We start from the raw sequence: 17,050 nt of genomic DNA, 5'->3' as shown, positions 1-17,050 counted from the left end.
TATATATATATATATATAGTTTTTTCAAATATTTTTGTTTGTTGGATCCCCATCCCCTCACTAGCTCCTGTCCCACCAGTAGGCCTCAGCTCCTGACTAGGTTCCCTTCCCCCCTTCTGGTATGAATGGTGTTTTGTAGTTTTTAAAAAGAACATATATAACAGATCATTGTATTTGTAGACCCCCTACGCTCGCCACATTTTGTGTTGTTTTGTTTTGTTTTTCAAGAATAAGTCAAAATGTTGAGAATAAAAGCAAATGTTAAGCATAAAGTCGAATTGTTTAGAATAAACTACTAGCGTTAGCGCATATAGCTGCCTCTGCAAAATGCCAAAATGTGTATATGAACTGGTGATGTTATACTTTCCAATCAGTGTCATCATCAAGGAAATTATTTGTCTTTTAGCGCATTAACACAGTGTGGTAATAAGTACTAAGACTTTGAAGAGATTGTGCTGAAATTACATCTGTTCAGAAGTAAAACCACACAAACTTGGAAGAGGTGGCTGCATGAGTGCAAACTAAAATAGTTGGTGATGGACAGATGCTAGGATATCGATGGTTACAGCTGTGTGCAGTTGGAGAGGATAGGCTATGTTGTATCATTTCAAGTTGAAATGCAAAAAAACCAACCCTTCCTTAGAAATAAGTCTCAACTGACTTAACTGACTTAAACAGATCACCGTATTTGTGTAAAGCAAGAAGTTGCAGATTAAGCATGCTGTATGTTTGTTGTCATTTTAATTGTGTGTGAAGATCTGAGATGACACCCTTCATTATAGAATGATTTCACTGTGGTTTAGGAGAAACATTTGCTTCTTAGTGCTTCTCTCTGAGTACTGAAACAGTGATGACACAAAATCTACAGGACAGCTACATTGCTCTGGGTGTCAAAAGAGTTACATGTGACCAGCCCCAACATCACTGTGGCCTTAAAACATGTGCAGGTGTCATTCTTGACATACAGTACGCGTGTGTGTGTGTGTGTGTGTGTGTGTGTGTGTGTGTGTGTGTGTGTGTGTGTGTGTGTGTGCTTTAACCGTGTTGTTGTATCTATTTTTCAAGCATGATTGTCTTGATTTTGTCTTTCTGTTGTTGATCTGAACTTGAACAATCAGAAAATCTTTTTAGTAATTTATCATGATTTTGGTTTCTAATAACTACTTTTCAGATTAGTAGTTGTGCTTTTATGTTATGTTTGAGATAAATGTAAGGTAAAATGACATTTATTGAATAAATAAAAAGGCAAACAGATATTTTCCTTGATAAATATCGACAAACTAGCCTCTTTCACAGTAGACATATTGTGTAAGGTTGGTATAATGCCCCTTTAGAACTTAATTTCACCTGACCAAATTTTGACATCATTTCATCAGTGTAGGAGAAAGGGCAGAAATTTTGTTTGTGCCAAGAGACTTGGGTGTGTCAAAGATTATCACAGTGGTGTGTCAGTGATTCCTGTCAAGACTGAGAAGAGGAGGTGGGGTTTTCTCTGTAGTCTGCCACTATAAAGCCTTCCTCGTGGAAGTTTCTGTAGTTGGCAAGGGCTCGAGAGAAGCTGGCAACCCATGTAGCCGGTCTCTATTCTGGGACATATGCCTGGATCACCGTGCACAAAGGTAGGAGCACTTACTGCAGGTCAAAGTCTCTAAAGTTCAGTAGGACAGTAAAATGTGACTTAACTGAATGTTTGCCAGTTGATCGAATGAACTTATATTTAAAGAAGATTATAGGTGTGAGGTTATGTTAGGTATATCATTACCTATTCTGAGTGCATTGATTGTAATGGATGATTTATTAAAATTAAATCAAATCATTGACCATAGGTATCACCATAATATGCAGCAAATTAAACAACAATTAAAATTTCTTTGATACACAATAACATATTTTTATGACTCATAATAAGCAGTGATTAAGCCTTGACGTGTTGCAGAGAGACACCTTTTCTTCTTTCCCCTCAGGATATTCAGAAGAATATCAACGGCTCCACCTCTGCTGCTTCTCCTGTCACCTTCACAGTAAGTCAGTGCTCACAGTTTAGATGCACAGTGTGGGTTAGATGCCGTGTGCATTTTGACATTTGAATAGAATTCTTTCATTAATTTTTAACCATAACCGTGGCTGCAGGAGCTCCAACTCCTGATGGCGCACCCTGAGCTGCCGTCTGAGCAGGACAGCTCCCATGAGGAAAAGAAGGAGAAGGACCCTGTGCAGCCAGGGCCCACAAAGCTGAGGAGGGCCAGGGTTCGCTTCCTCAAGATAGTCTCCTACTTTGCTGGAGACATGGAAGTGTTTGCAAAATGGATGGAAAGTAAGTCAACTCTAATTGCTCACACCACGCAGCAGTTTACTGAAGATTACATTACTATAAAATAGCAGTATACCATACTAATGTTATTCTGATAACCACTGTACCCTTGGCCAATATATATTGAATCCCTACACCCTTTGTGGAAAAAACATAGGTAGATTAGAGTTTGTTTAACAGTGAGAGTGGGTCTTACAATGTCGCTGTCAAATTACTGACGTTGTGTACATCAGTTACTCCACCCTCTGTTACGTGACTGGTATAGATAGTTACTCAAGAGTGGATTTAAATGACAGACAAGCATGTAATGTATGGTATCTGTCAAAACAATTATGTTTCACTTACACACTCATGATAGGAACTTGAAAGTGTGCCTTATGCTACAGACTACAGAGTGTTTACTCAACTATTATGTATACTAGTATACTATGTTCCCAGTGAAGTACAGTTACTTTGTTCCAGTAGAAGAACCTGTTGTACATATAAGATAAAACGTCTGTGATGTCATTATTTTATACCTGAGAAAATTCACTTGGCATATGAAGCAGCTGTCAATGCTCTCTGTCTGCTCTCTCTCTCTCTCCGCTCTCCAGAGCAGTTTTTCTTGCTGCAGTTGCTGGACTGGGTTTTACGCGGAGCTGCTCAGGTGATGTTTGTCAACAACCCCCTGAGTGGCCTCATCATTTTTGCCGGCCTCATCCTGCAGAACTATTGGTGGGCTCTCAACGGCTTTGTGGGCACACTCTTTGCCACCATTTCTGCCCTCATCCTTCAACAGAGCAGGTTTGAGCAAAGTTATGCTGCAGATAATAATACACTAAATTAGATATTACTATATATAAAGAGGGTTGGATGTGAATTGAACACTCATTTACAGTACAACATACCTTCACACTAACACTAAATGTCTTTCAGGGGTGCAATAGCTGCAGGGCTGTATGGTTACAATGGCATCCTGGTGGGTCTGCTGATGGCTGTGTTCTCCAATGCAGGAAACTGGTACTGGTATCTCCTGCTGCCCAACATCTTCATGTCCATGATGTGGTAAGAAACTAAAATGACTAATGATAAAATGATACAGTAGATTCATATCAAATAGATGATTTAACCAAAACACGACATAAAAAGGCCAATAACAGATCAGTTTACTACAGTATGACCATATAAATGCCATGAGGTCTTAGCTCTGTATTTTCCTTTGTGCTTCTGTATCCAGAATTCATTAGCCTGAATCTCAGTTAATCATTGCTTAGACACTCAGCCATAAAGCAAATCAGTGATTTAATTATGTAAGTTAAAGTAATACTTCACCCTCCAAATGACCATTTATATATCAAATATTTAACTCCTGTTACCTTGAGTTCATAAAAACATTGGACAAAGACTCCAAAAACTGAAAATTCATAAAGTCATGAAGGATCACATTTACATGAGAACATCCATGAACAAACTCTCACAGAGCTCACGCAGTATAATCCAAGTCTCATTTACTCAGCTGTTTGCTCAGTACTTCCTAAACACATACTATTTAAAACACACTACACTACAAACAAGCAGCATGTGCGGGAAAATGTGTGCGTTTAAACACATGTGCTTGCCTAGGGGTAGCACTCATCATTGTATGAGACTGTTTAAGTGACAGTCTTTTTCAAATAGTAAGGAATTTTGTCAGTCTTTGGATTCTTTGTTCACCATTGAGGCATTTGAGAAATTTTCTTCATGAATTTAACAAGACACAGGATGAATAATTGATGTTCCAAAAAATGATTTTATGGTTGAAGTATTACTTTAGGTGAAGAAAACGTGTAGACAGTGGCACAGTCCTGCTCAAAATATGCAGAAGCAACTAGACTGTGATGGGGATTGAGATACAAACACTTATACTTCAGTAACTGTGCAAGTTAAATGTGGATTAAAGCTCATCCTGGTGATGTTGCATCCTTTGTTTCAGTCCAATTGTGTCCAGCGCCCTGGCATCTATCAACAGTCGCTGGGATCTGCCGGTGTTCACTCTGCCCTTCAACATCCTGGTGTGTCTCCACATGGTTGCCACCGGACACTTTAACCACCACTTCCCTCAAGTCCTCATTCAGCCTCGCTCAGAGCTGCCCAACATCACCTGGGCTGAAATCGACGTCGCCAAGGTCAGTGACAGACTAGTATTTGTTAATGTATGTTATATAATAAACTTCTCTGTGGGCTGGTACATTCTCTGTGAACACAGTGCATGTTAGGATCAGATGCTTTTACCTATCTTCTGTTGACATTTCAAAGTTATGTAATTTAGACGTCACAGATTCATCAGCTCATTAACAAAGGTTCCTTGCGCGGTATCTGATCGTCAATATTTGTAGGAGCAATGTGCAGTTACAAGGTTACACTACATCAGTGCCTACATAAGTTTACGTTTTACAGGTGCATCAAAGCTTCCAGGACTGTAAAATGACAATCAGTCACAGCCTCTACACACTCCCACAAGAGTTCAGCAAAGGAAGCACCTGACGGTTATAAATCAGGTTGTGGATCTACAGCTATGTAACCTTCCTCTCTCTGCCTCTTTAGCTGTTCATGTCGGTGCCTGTGGGAGTTGGTCAAGTCTACGGCTGTGACAACCCTTGGACAGGAGGAATCTTCATCATCTCACTCTTCATCTCCTCCCCTATCACCTGCGCTCATGCTGTCCTGGGATCTGCTGTGGGCATGGTTTCAGGTGAGAGGACCAGACCATACCTCTGCAGGGAGCCGGATGTAAAAGTCTGGCTGCCGCAATAAACAGCGCAACTTATTTTTGCTTCCTTGCATGCTTACAGAATGAATTCAAGCCACAGTCAATTTGTTCCAACTCCATAGATGGCCCCCAAAAATCCATTAAAGGTGTAAAATAACCAAGAGGGTCATTATTTATGAGGACAATCCAAACTTAAACTGACTGTGATGATGACTGTGATGTACTATTTTGTAGGCTTGGCTCTGGCAGCGCCTTTTGGAGACATTTACTTCGGCCTCTGGGGATACAATTGCGTGTTAGCCTGCATTGCCATCGGAGGAATGTTTTACGCTCTTACCTGGCAGGTGCACCTGCTGGCCATCACATGTGGTGAGTAGATGCCCAGGAGAACACTATCTACAAAAAGGAATCTAATCCAGACAGGACAATGGCATGACATGTAACATGTGCACCACTGGCATAGAGCGTCTAGAGATTTGTAATCTGTGGTCACACTTATCACAGCACTGGCATAAGAAGTCTCATGGTAGGCTATCTCTCTTCTTCTCCTCTGCAGCTTTTTTCTGTGCATACCTCGGCTCAGCCATTGCCAATATCATGTCTGCAGTAAGTATATATTTTCTATCACTCCAATAATTAAATCAACCCATAATGAACAAAAGTTATGAACAGCAACATGATGTCTTTTTCATCTGCAGTTTGGTCTGCCAGCTTGCACTTGGCCTTTCTGTCTCTCCGCCCTCACTTTCCTCCTCTTAACCACGGGGACCAAGAGGATCTTCAAGCTGCCGCTGGCCAAAGTCACCTACCCCGAGAAGAACCTGTGCTTCTACTGGAAGATGAAGAAGCAGGAGAAAAAGGACAAGGCTGAGAAAGAGAGGAAAGAGAAAGAGGAGCAGCAGAAAGCCATTGAAGAAGAGGTGATACTGAATGAGAAAGAGCAACTGAGGCTAGAGCTTGAGAGGATGGAGGAGGGGAGAGCAGCGAGTGAAGCATCAGAGGCTGGAAACAACAAAACTCGCGCTGAAGATGAGGCACCTGGTGTAGAACAGCAGGGAACTGAAGAAGAAATCAGACAAAATGAAATAATCCAAGTCACTATTGGTGAGAATGAGAGTTAGAATGTCTAATACTGCATTTCTGCAGAAAGAGAGAAAGAGAGAGGAAACATTAGTGGAACACAAATGTATGAAAATGTAAATAAGTGTATCTGTAAATAATCTTTCAGGGTATTTGTTGTGAAAAATATATAAGTGCAGCTGATGGTTTTTACTGGATACATTTGATGATATGTAGCATTTGTTTTCTCTATGGCATCTTGTTTATATATCAAATGAATATATTTTCAAATAAATTATTTTCTAATAATAAGTCTGGTCTATGTTTGTTTGTTCATTGTTCTCTAAAAGAACTTAATAAGTAGAATATAAAATATTCTTGCATCATCTGTTGGTGTGATCAGCTACCCCACTTGTCTGAAAAACACTTGTTATTCATCATTTAGTTATAGGGCACAGTCTTTTCTCCAACATGCAAAAGAAAGAAGAATTAAAAGCAAGAAATCAAAAAATCTTCAGACAATATACATACAACTTATTTTTTTCCGGTGCTATTATTATAGTGGAGTGTGTGTTTGGACCTAAGGAGGAATGGCTGGCTTTTAAATTAAATCAAATGTAGCCCAATGCAATTCAATGTGCTGACTAATTTCTGGAGAAATATTGTTTGTTGGCTGTAAACCAACCCCACAAGCTTCAGCACAGCAAGAAATGCAAAAACTGATCTATTTTAAGTACAGAGACCATTCTTAGGTGCTTCCAGACTCAAAAAGACTACTAAGGACCTAAAGCTAATTTGGGCTTTATAATATAAATGAGATTGGTTTCAGTCACATCGGTCCTGCATACCATCAATTTACTGTCACTTACTGCTAATGAACCCTACCCAAATTTGAACCAACCGAGTTATTGAAAAATGTGAATTGCTTACATGAAATTAAACTGCTTCTTAGCATTTTCCTGGTTCCACTGTTTCCTGCTTCCTGCAGGCGACTGACATCCATTTTTCTCTCCCGTAATTCTAGACAAGCTGTTTGTGTCAAAATCTTACTCTGAGCAGCAGAGGTCCCCTCTGGCTTTATTCAATTTGGTTTATTAGTCTGAAAATTCAGGAAATGCACTCATATGCTTTCTTGCTGATAGAGGGTTATGGGCCACGCTATTTTTAACTCAAGATGACGTGCACCTCCAGTAATCGCGCTTGCTGTTACCCTGTTACCAGTCTTTATGCTAAGCTAACTGGCTCTTAGCTCTAGCTCGATGTATTCTCACACAGTGGTTTGTAGGATATCTTACAAAAAGGTACATAAAGCGGTTTGTATAATATTCATTCACTCATTTCCCATAACCACTTAACCTGTTGGGCCATGGGGGGGCTGGAGCCTATCCAAGCTGACATTGGGCGAGAAAATAACCCAAAGTTGGTTTCACATGGGACATGAATACCGGTCTTCTTGGGCAAAGTCTTGTGTTTGCTTGACCTGTCCTCCAGCCCAACCTCCTTACACTGATATTTGCTTTTTATATAGCTTCCTTCTACACTCCCGTCAGTGCACTGGTTATGTGACCGCAGCCCTCCTGCTTACGTACTTAGATAGGACCCCTAATATTGGCCAGAACATTTGCATGACGGGGGCCAGGCTGTGGTGTGTCCTTAGTCACATATAGAGCTGTTCAGTTGTAATGCAGGTTTTTTTCTCAAGTGATTTCAATCAAGCTGTTCTGATGAAAAGAGGGAACCAGCAGAGCCTGTTCTTGGCATGTTTTATACAGTGGTTTTCTGTCAAGCTGCAACGTCTGGGGCTGAAAAACGAACTAAGTGTCAAAAACTGCAGTTCCTCAAATGGTCACCTGAGGCTGGCTCCAGGGGTGAGTGACTCCCCATAGACACCCTTGTTAAAATGCCCAACTTTACAGCAGTAACAAACACGTTTACAACCCGGTACTAATAAACACTTTTGTTCTCTATTGTTACCTTCAACATCCTTGAAACCTGTCCGTGGGTGATTTTCATAACTCACCTGCTTGCTATTATTAGACTTTTATTAGACAAAAAAAAAAAAAAAATCACAAAAAGATGGCAATGGCCATTATTTTATACAGTCTATGTTTTTAGTGCATGAAGGAACTCCCATAGGTGATGGTAGCATAAAGACTGGGTTTGAGTTGAGTTTGTATTTTAGATTGTGTTTTAGGCTGCTGTAGGTTTGGAGAGGTTCAATTTTGGGTTTGCTGTGCCACAGTTTTAGCCAATGAAATAAATAACACCCTCTAATGTGCAAGAATTTGTTGGTTGTCCTTCTTTAAACTTGTTGGAGCAGCAGGCTAAGGAACAGTTACTGTATGTTGTGATAATAACATTCAAATGTGGAGGTACAGTATATGTTGGACAACTCAACTTTCCAGTTTAAAGTGTTCTCCACCTTGTCTGGTAGTAAGAAAATCAAACAATGCTTGGAGTATGACCTTTTACTGATTTTAAAAGTCATGAAGTGAATAACATCCGTTTGGTTGAGTAAAATCAGGTCAGTAAATGTGACCTTAACTATACTGCTATGCTCTATTGAATGTACAGTGCATCTGTGCATTTATGCATTTTTGCGCAACGTGCCTGCAGCATTCCAGTGCTCAATGAAGCAAGTGGTTGCTGGTACATAGTTGCGTAGTTTACTCGGCCGATGTAATCTACAGTGATGTACATGCACCAGTGATCCTCAGATCACACGTGTTGTTCAGCATATTCAAGCTTTGATTGACAGACGGCAGAGGAACCACTGGCTGTTGATTCATCAGGCTAATGCAGGTATTGTGGGCTATTGTTGCCCCAAAATAAAATTGTTCTCAGTTGTGGCTCCTTTGAAAAGCAAAGGTTAGTATATCTAGTCAAACAAACATGAAAATGCATTTGCCTGCCTTTTTCTATGCTTCTTTGGCTTCTGTGTGTGTGAGTGTGTAAAGGTCACTATGAAGAAGATGTTGATTTATACATTGTGTTGACTCCTGAGCAATAGCACCAAAAGGCTACATGTCACTAAGAGTGAAACAAATAAACTGGTTTTTGCCAGATGGGAAAAGGCACTCCATAATTTGGCACACTTAGATCATATAGAAAACTGACCTTTTAGGAGGATGAAGATCTGAAAATTGATGAGTTAGATAAGAATGAACTTTTGAATTGGCTTTAGAGTAAGTCTTGAGATGCTCATGAATATTGCCCTCACTTAAATATATCATAAATAAAAACACAAATTTGAGAAATCTGTAGGTCATAAATAGCAAGAATCTAAAGTTTCTGAAATGGAGGACCAAATGAGGTGGATGGCTCTGATTGGGTTGCTATCCGAACAAAACTTTTCTGAAGGACCAAAATTTACAATATGAAAGACAGGGATAAATTACACTGTGATTTAAAGCAAGGAAACTATTTGTGGTACTTGAGGAAAGCCCAATCAGTGCGGCAAAATGCCGCCTACTTACTTTTGTTTATACAGAATGCGCCTTTTTCGGGGCAATGGTGGGTGTGAGCAAGTAACAAAACGTGTAGCTCAGCATGTGACGTAAACAGTGACGTGGGAGGGAAGCCGCTGCAATTGTCAACTGCAGAGGCATCAAAGGGCTGAAAGACCTGGCCTTCAAAGTCACATTTGTTGTAAGCAATGGCGTGTGTAGAGAATAATGTGCTGTAGATGTGTGGTTAAGTAATCAATCACCTCTTTCTCGAGCAGCCGTCATCGCTACAATTAGTTCCTTTCATCTTTGTTGGACGGCTTCAAGGAAGTCCTCATTGATAAGGATGTCTGAGCCCTTCAGGTTTCTATCTTTATCCAGAACAGAAGGTTTGTCCTTTAACCACAGAAACCTGACCACAGTGGGTCATGGCTTTTCTGACTATGAGTGCACTCCAGCACTCTTTTCAAATTACCCAGCTATAGTTTCCTCCTGACACCTTCAATTTACTCTGAACGGTGCAGAGTTCGTGAGGTGAGATTGGCGGAGAATGTCTGAAGGATTTGACACAAGTACTTTTATTTCTTTATATCTTATTATAAAAGTAATTTAAGACCATAATGATAATTGCATCAGGTTTAGTGGTTTAATACAAAAGTGCTTTCTGAAGCTGAATGGAAGACTGTCAAGCTTTAAAGAGTGTATATGTTATTCAGGGACCAATAAGCAGGTGAGACATAAAGTCAGAAAATTTTCTACAGCTGAATAGTTTGGACCTCAGGCCCATTAAATGGCTTTCACATTGACATCTCTCTATTCTCTATCCAGGCCACCATCAGCTAGTTTTGAGTTCGGGCTTTGTTTCTTGTTTCCACACATAACTCTTATAGTATCCGTTCACTGCAATCATTAACGATAACATTGATTAACACTTTTATGTTATTTCAGATCTTAGCTCATTTGAACTGGAGGGCAGCTAGAGCACAAATACAATTCTGCCCTTGTCATAGGTGCAAGCAGGGAGGGCTGGTCATCTCCAGCATTGCACTTCAGTTAACTCACACAGTTTGGAGTCACGAGACACTTTCAGTGGTGAAAATATGTAATCTTAACATTTCTAAAATCTCGCAGGGCCCTCTTCCTCCATCCAGGAATGTGAGGTATGAAGATAGGTTTAAGAGAAGATCAGATAACCAGGTGCAGCAGAACTACCCAGAAGCTTCCAGAAATCTGCCCAATGAATCGTTTTACAAAACCGCAAAGTCTTCCCTCTACCAACCTTCAGCCAACTTTTGCCAAGTTGCCGAAAACTGCAATTCTCTAAATAGCCACTTGAGGCTGACTCCAGAAGCCAGTCAGTCCCCATGTATAAATGCCGAACTTTACAGCAGGAATAAACATGTTTACAGCCTGGTACAAAAAAATGATTTTGGTCTGTATAGCTAATTTTCCCCTTCATGACAACGGTACAGGGTGAGTTTTTATATAACTCAACCATTTACATGTTATTAAGACTTAAAGTTACGCATAATTAAGGGTGGGCTGCTTTGAATGACAGGTTGTCTCCTGATAGTGTCCTCAGCCTCAGTCAGAGCCATCCCTTGCTTCTCCACAGTGCCAGCCTCTCACCCAAAATGGTCACTTCCGGCTCCAAAAAAAATGTAATGCCGACATCAAGGCTTCCAAACAGAAGTCCATAAAACCAATGGGTGATGTCACAGTAGCTGCTTCCGTTATTTATAAAGTCTATGGTGGGGCACTAGTGCTGGAGGGGGCGCCAAAACCGCCCAATATCATCATCATCGATCATAAGTATATCTATTGTATTACCTCTCCCAGTTTAGGCCCTCTCAGTAACTTAGGGCACCCAAATGGCCCCCAGCGGCCCTAAAGGTCAGCAAGTGCAACCACCATGAGGTGAACAAACAGTGACTAGGGACAGTTTTCTGTTGAATGTGTATCATGTCAATTCCATGATAACATCGTGATTTATAGCAGCATGGCATATTTTTAACCTCATGCAGCCTTACTGGGTCAGGGTTTTGTCTTCTCAGATGAATAGTAACTTAAGATAAGACCTATTGAGCAAGAGTTAATTCTAAAACACAAGTTTCAATATATTTTATATAGAGATGATGTGCAAATTGGATTCAAAGATGGTGAGAGAATAATATGATAATTAATTTGTGGTCTCGAGGCCTGTTTAAGTCTTTAAACCAAATTCTTTTATAACCAGATTGAGATATCATCTCCACCTCTAGGTGCATTTTTAGTGCCTAGACAGTCATATGACCACCAGCTATCATAACTTTATCATGATGTGGCACCTTTTCAACAAATAATATCCAGCCACTACCGTGACAGTGTTATAACAGTTGGTATTTTTTCACCTTATGAGTCTGTGTACGTGCATGCCCTCATGGCAAATGTGGTCATGGTGACCCCCATTGTAGCGGTAACTGCCTCAAGTATTTTTGCCATGTATTTAACTATTTGTCAGTGCGATAACATTGCAACTGTGCAGTCACGAAACTTTACAGCTTTGTAGTTGAGATCACAGTGAAGACGGCCACGTGCAAGGATAGGTGTGGTCCGAACAAGGGCACCGCAAATGGGAGTGTGAGGAGGGACTAGGAAGTAGGGAAGAGGCTGCACGTGCCTGGCCCAGATTTGCTTTGAGACGTGGATCGCTGTATCACAGCTGGGGTGATCCCATTGCAAGACGGTCTCTAGTTCAGTTTGCTTTGTGCAGCCTCACAAGAAAGTTCCCTGTTTTTTCACATGTACAGTATGAACTGAAGTGCCCACTGTTTAACCCTGTTTTAAACCACCTCGCTGTCTTTATTGGGAAACGCCGAGCTCCAGAGAGTCGGGGACAAGAACAGGTGGGCGGGCTGACAGGTGTCAGATCTGTACAGAGCACCAGAACAAAAACTCCTACACACCATGGAAATTATGATAATATCATCTGAAACACAAATTGCACTCTCAGTGGTTTCTGTGACATGAGAAATACTTTATAAACTACCAGGCCTCAAGTTACCCGAGGCCACTATTTCAACACAGACTGGTTGTTCACAGTCAGTCCCTTGCATCTACATCTGGTCATTTAGGGCAGAAGAGCTCCTTCGGATTGGCCAAATATATAGACGTGCAGTTCAAGCAGTCTTTTGCAATACCTTTATTGCACCAAAGCTAAGCCTATTTTATAGGCCTCTGCTTGAAAATTGCATACCCATAATGAAATGAATATATCTCTGTGTTATATATGAAGAGTAAATGAAGATGGCACACAGCACAAATAAAACATTTTGAGGTTCGCCTAAAAAAGAAAAGAAGCATTTTTAGGATGAGTATCCCTTTGGAATGATGCAGCTGCAGCTCTAAACCTCTATCAAATCATAGTACAATATGTGAACATTAACTCTGCGAAGGTTGATTCTGATAAAGTGAAGCAGAACAATATTAGAGAGGTTTTAGTACAGAAAATTCAGGCGAGCTCTCCAAAATTACATCATGTTTGCATGTGATTTTTGTCATGTACAATCCTATATCTTTCATTTTTTGTTTCTGTAAATCCCTACTGATGTTTAGGATATACACATACAACTGTGCGTTTAGTTTTTTCCCTCTATATCCCACTCCAAACTGACCAATACACACCTACTACATTTGAAACTGAGTTTCTATCCAGAGCTTTGGAGGCCCGTATCTCCCTGACAGCTTGGCCGATTTGAGTGATTGACACCTCGTTTGATTCCATAGAGCCAATAGAATGACGCTATACCCACCAAAATGAGATTGACAGCACTGTAAGCCAATCAGAGTCAGCAGAACACGTTGTGGGGCGATGTCAGCTGCTGTGAGTGGTCATTGTTATGCTTCCCCCCGGAACCTCCGGCCGTCAAGTTTTCCGCCCAGATTCATTTGAATAACGGACAACATCCGGTAAACGGGAATGAAGTGTGATTTAATGGCAGAATGTGCTTTTCTCATCAAAACAACAAGGTAAGAGAGATATTACAAATATATTTTGGCAAAAAGATTTCTTTTGTTGTTGTTCTTTGGCCTGTAGCTCTCTGATGCTTTGGGGTAGAGTGCTTTGGCGCATATGTGTGGAAACAGCGGAGTCTCAGCTTTCATTTGAGATGAACGGCGTGTGTTTTGAATCATGTGTGGTCGAGTTAGAGCCCGAAATATACCAAGTGGGTCGGGATATCGGTTCTGTATGCAGTTGGATTTGTTGTTGTTTATTTAGTTGTTGTTTGAGCTGTGTTTGGGGCATGTAAAAATGTTTTTTACAGCCTTGTAGCCCAGGTTCTGCTGTTTAATTTGATATGCAGCATTACTCAGTGCATTGTCACACTGTGTTTGCAAAGTCGCTCTCAAAGTCCCCCAGTTGGGGGACTTTTGGGCTTAATTAAACTGACGGTAAATTTTGTGCAGCCCTAGCTCATGCTGAACTGTAACAATATCATTCATACGAGTCCAGAGCCCACAGACGTACTGTAGACAGAGAGATGTGTGGTGGTGCAGCACAGTAACTATGCAGTGTCTGGTCAAATAGGTTACGTAGGTGAGGTTATGTAATGTGAGCCATGTTTGTCTAACATGTCAGTAACATGCAGGCTATTACAAAACCAAAGAGACTTAGCCAGTCTTATCAGACGACTGGCTGAAGGGCTGCCTTTGTAAAAGTGGTTAGACGGCCAGAGGGAAAAAACCTTTGCCTCCTGGGATCAGGAATGCAGTATCATTTCATAATGAGATGTCATCCTGTTACATAAGTGTAATGACAAAACCAGCAACTCTGAAATGGCACAAACAGCCAAACTCAGCTCTTTACCAATAAAGATAACCTAATCCCATCATAAAGCTTCACACCTAAGTACTTTAAACAAAACAACATCATTACTGAGGAGAATTCTTGACTGTTACACCCAAAATTGTACAGTGGTTTTAATCACAAGGGTCAAGGCTGTACCTCCAGTCACCAGAGTGGAACATACTCACTGAACATATCCTAACATCTCCAGCTGACTCTGCTGGCTTAAAACACTAAACACCTACAGACTAGTTCTCAACAAACGTAGAAACTGAAGCAGCCACATTTCTTTTCATGTTGCTGATATATAGCCACTATTTCACAGCAAAGGAGAAAAAAAAATGCTGAAAGAGAAAAATAGAGAAAAAGTCTGAAGAGTTGAGGATGAAGGAATGTGTTGTTGTGAACCCTAAACCCAAACACTTTGAATGGTGTGAAGACAAAACCAAAGTCTATGAAGAGGACACAAGGGAGTCCAGGTGATTAATAATACCTTTAGAAATACCACCTCAATGTAACTGTTTAAAATGCAAACATGTTTTCTCGGACAGGAAGCCTTCAGCAAATTCCAGCGAGTCACCCAGCTAACCTGCTGTTCACACTTCCTCATTCAAAACACAACAGCAGTGGATCACACAGATCAATCTGAGGCTGCAGAGGCAGATGATTGTGATCGTAACCAGCTCGGCTGATAATGTCAACTTGACATTTCCATTTTGCAGGGCTGCATAGTTTAAATGGTTGTTGTGCTTTTAACAAAGAATGTGACTGAATGTGGCCAACAGTGATTTGCAGATTGTTTGATTAATTGATAGAATAGGTGTGCAACTCTTGGCCCACTGCCCTATATGTATTTAGCATCTTCTTGGTGATCAGCAGTGTGTACGTGTCCAGACCAAGTTGGACTGATATGGCCTGATAGAACAACCTAATCTGCTTTGTAACATTTCTGTCCTTTATTCTCCTGTCCTAGAATATGGATGTGTGCATAAACATGAGCTCCAGCCCTCATGATGTTCTCTGCTACCTTTTCTTCATTATCATTTCCTGTTAGCCTAAACCTTGGGCCATCACAAGTTGATAACGAGCACCCCTAACTCGGGCTGTTTTGCCTCAGGGGGCCCAAAACCCCTTTTTGGGACATGCCATGCCATGCAAAATGATGTAAATGCAAATATTAGGGCAGTACGATGGCATGAATAGTCATACAAGTATGAAATTTGGGAAGGAGTATCCTGACACAAAGGGGAGAGAAGCAAATAAGATTCAGGAGGCATGCTGCCATTTCATTTCAAAATATCACACACAACATCCCCAAAAATACAAAAAGAAGGACTGTCCGTTTGACAAATTCTCATAAAAAATTCTCATTTTTTATCACTTTGTGTTTAATATCACTGCTTCACTTGTACATAGAAAAATTCCCAAGTTGATAAGCTTTAATTTGAGCCCAAGCTGACCTCTCTGTCTTGGAAATTACACTTGCTTCGGCCTAAATTTGTCACTATACCCCAAATCAGAAAAAACAGAAATCAGCATAATTAGCATTGATTAGCATAATCACCTTTATAAACTATATTTCAGCAATAATATGTACGGTATTGGAGTGGTTTGGGGGAGTTACTAAGGATGCTGAATCCATTTCTAACATTTTCAAAATTCAAAATAGCTGTTTAAACTAGATGTTTAGCCATATTTCAACTACCCAGGGGGCTGATTTTGATTAATGTGAAGTGGATTTAGTAGTATAGTTTATTCATTGTATAGTTTAGTATACTTTATTATACTTTCACTGATGTCCCAAAACCCCACATAACCCTACATGTTTTGCTGATCTCAATGTACACATGAAGATTGTACTTTGCAGATCACCTCATGTGTGATTGTTCTGATAATGTTGTTTACTGGTGTCTGCATTCTGTAACAAAAAAGATTTATATCAGCTGACAGACGTCAACACCGCCCAGATGTAAAAATATTGAGCAAAACGTAACTAAGTGCGTATGCACAAGTACTGCACTCAACTTCAGTTTCAAAATACTGGTAGTAGAGTTTTCATTTTTGGTGAGACTTTAAACTTTTAATCCAATGAATGTCAGACGGGACATTCTATATTTAATGTGTCTTGAGTTTTGGTTCAATGAATGTGTACAGAACTCTGCTTTTTATTACATAATATTTATCTGACATCCACAGTTGCGAGTTGCTTGGGATTTTTGTGCAGAAGATATGAAGCCTGGCTATAAGTTTGTTGAGTATTTTGATCTGATTTTAATGTTAAACAGACTTACACCAACATTATGACACCTCACAAGGCTTACAGACTTGAGGATATAAATAAAACAACAGAGCTCAATCCCTCTATACAAACCACTAACTGTATATTAAGTGTGTGTTAAGGGATTACATACAAATTTAAGATTGCAAATAGTTGGGACACTCAAACAAAAGTGGTTACTCGATTTAATCCATTTTTAATCTGATAATCATTCATTAAAATAAAATAAAATGAAATGAAAAAATATTTAGATATGATATTTTTTTTTCAAAAATAGCTCCAAAAAAGGTAATTAAAAAAAAAGAAAAAAAAAAACAGTGTCTCATCATGGCTCTGTACCCCAATGCTACAATGTGCTATGAATCCTAACAAATAAAAAATAATGTTGGGTCAAAAGTCCACA

General features: G+C 40.1%; 1 protein-coding gene across 1 annotated transcript; it reads left to right on the top strand.

The window, feature by feature from the left end:
• Nucleotides 1-1,491: 1,491 nt before the first annotated feature.
• Nucleotides 1,492-6,348, top strand: slc14a2 (solute carrier family 14 member 2). Its single transcript, XM_033620291.2, has 10 exons — nucleotides 1,492-1,619; nucleotides 1,965-2,021; nucleotides 2,131-2,314; nucleotides 2,905-3,094; nucleotides 3,227-3,355; nucleotides 4,263-4,455; nucleotides 4,874-5,021; nucleotides 5,274-5,408; nucleotides 5,596-5,645; nucleotides 5,738-6,348. The coding sequence occupies exons 1-10, from the start codon at nucleotides 1,596-1,598 to the stop codon at nucleotides 6,158-6,160; spliced, it is 1,533 nt and encodes a 510-aa protein (XP_033476182.2). The 5' UTR covers nucleotides 1,492-1,595; the 3' UTR covers nucleotides 6,161-6,348.
• Nucleotides 6,349-17,050: the final 10,702 nt, after the last annotated feature.

The sequence above is a fragment of the Epinephelus lanceolatus genome, chromosome 9 (assembly GCF_041903045.1).
Source record: "Epinephelus lanceolatus isolate andai-2023 chromosome 9, ASM4190304v1, whole genome shotgun sequence".
In the NCBI taxonomy this organism is placed as follows: Eukaryota; Metazoa; Chordata; class Actinopteri; order Perciformes; family Serranidae; genus Epinephelus; species Epinephelus lanceolatus.
The sequence above is the reverse complement of the archived record's forward strand: the minus strand, read 5'-3'. Positions and strand labels throughout refer to the sequence as shown.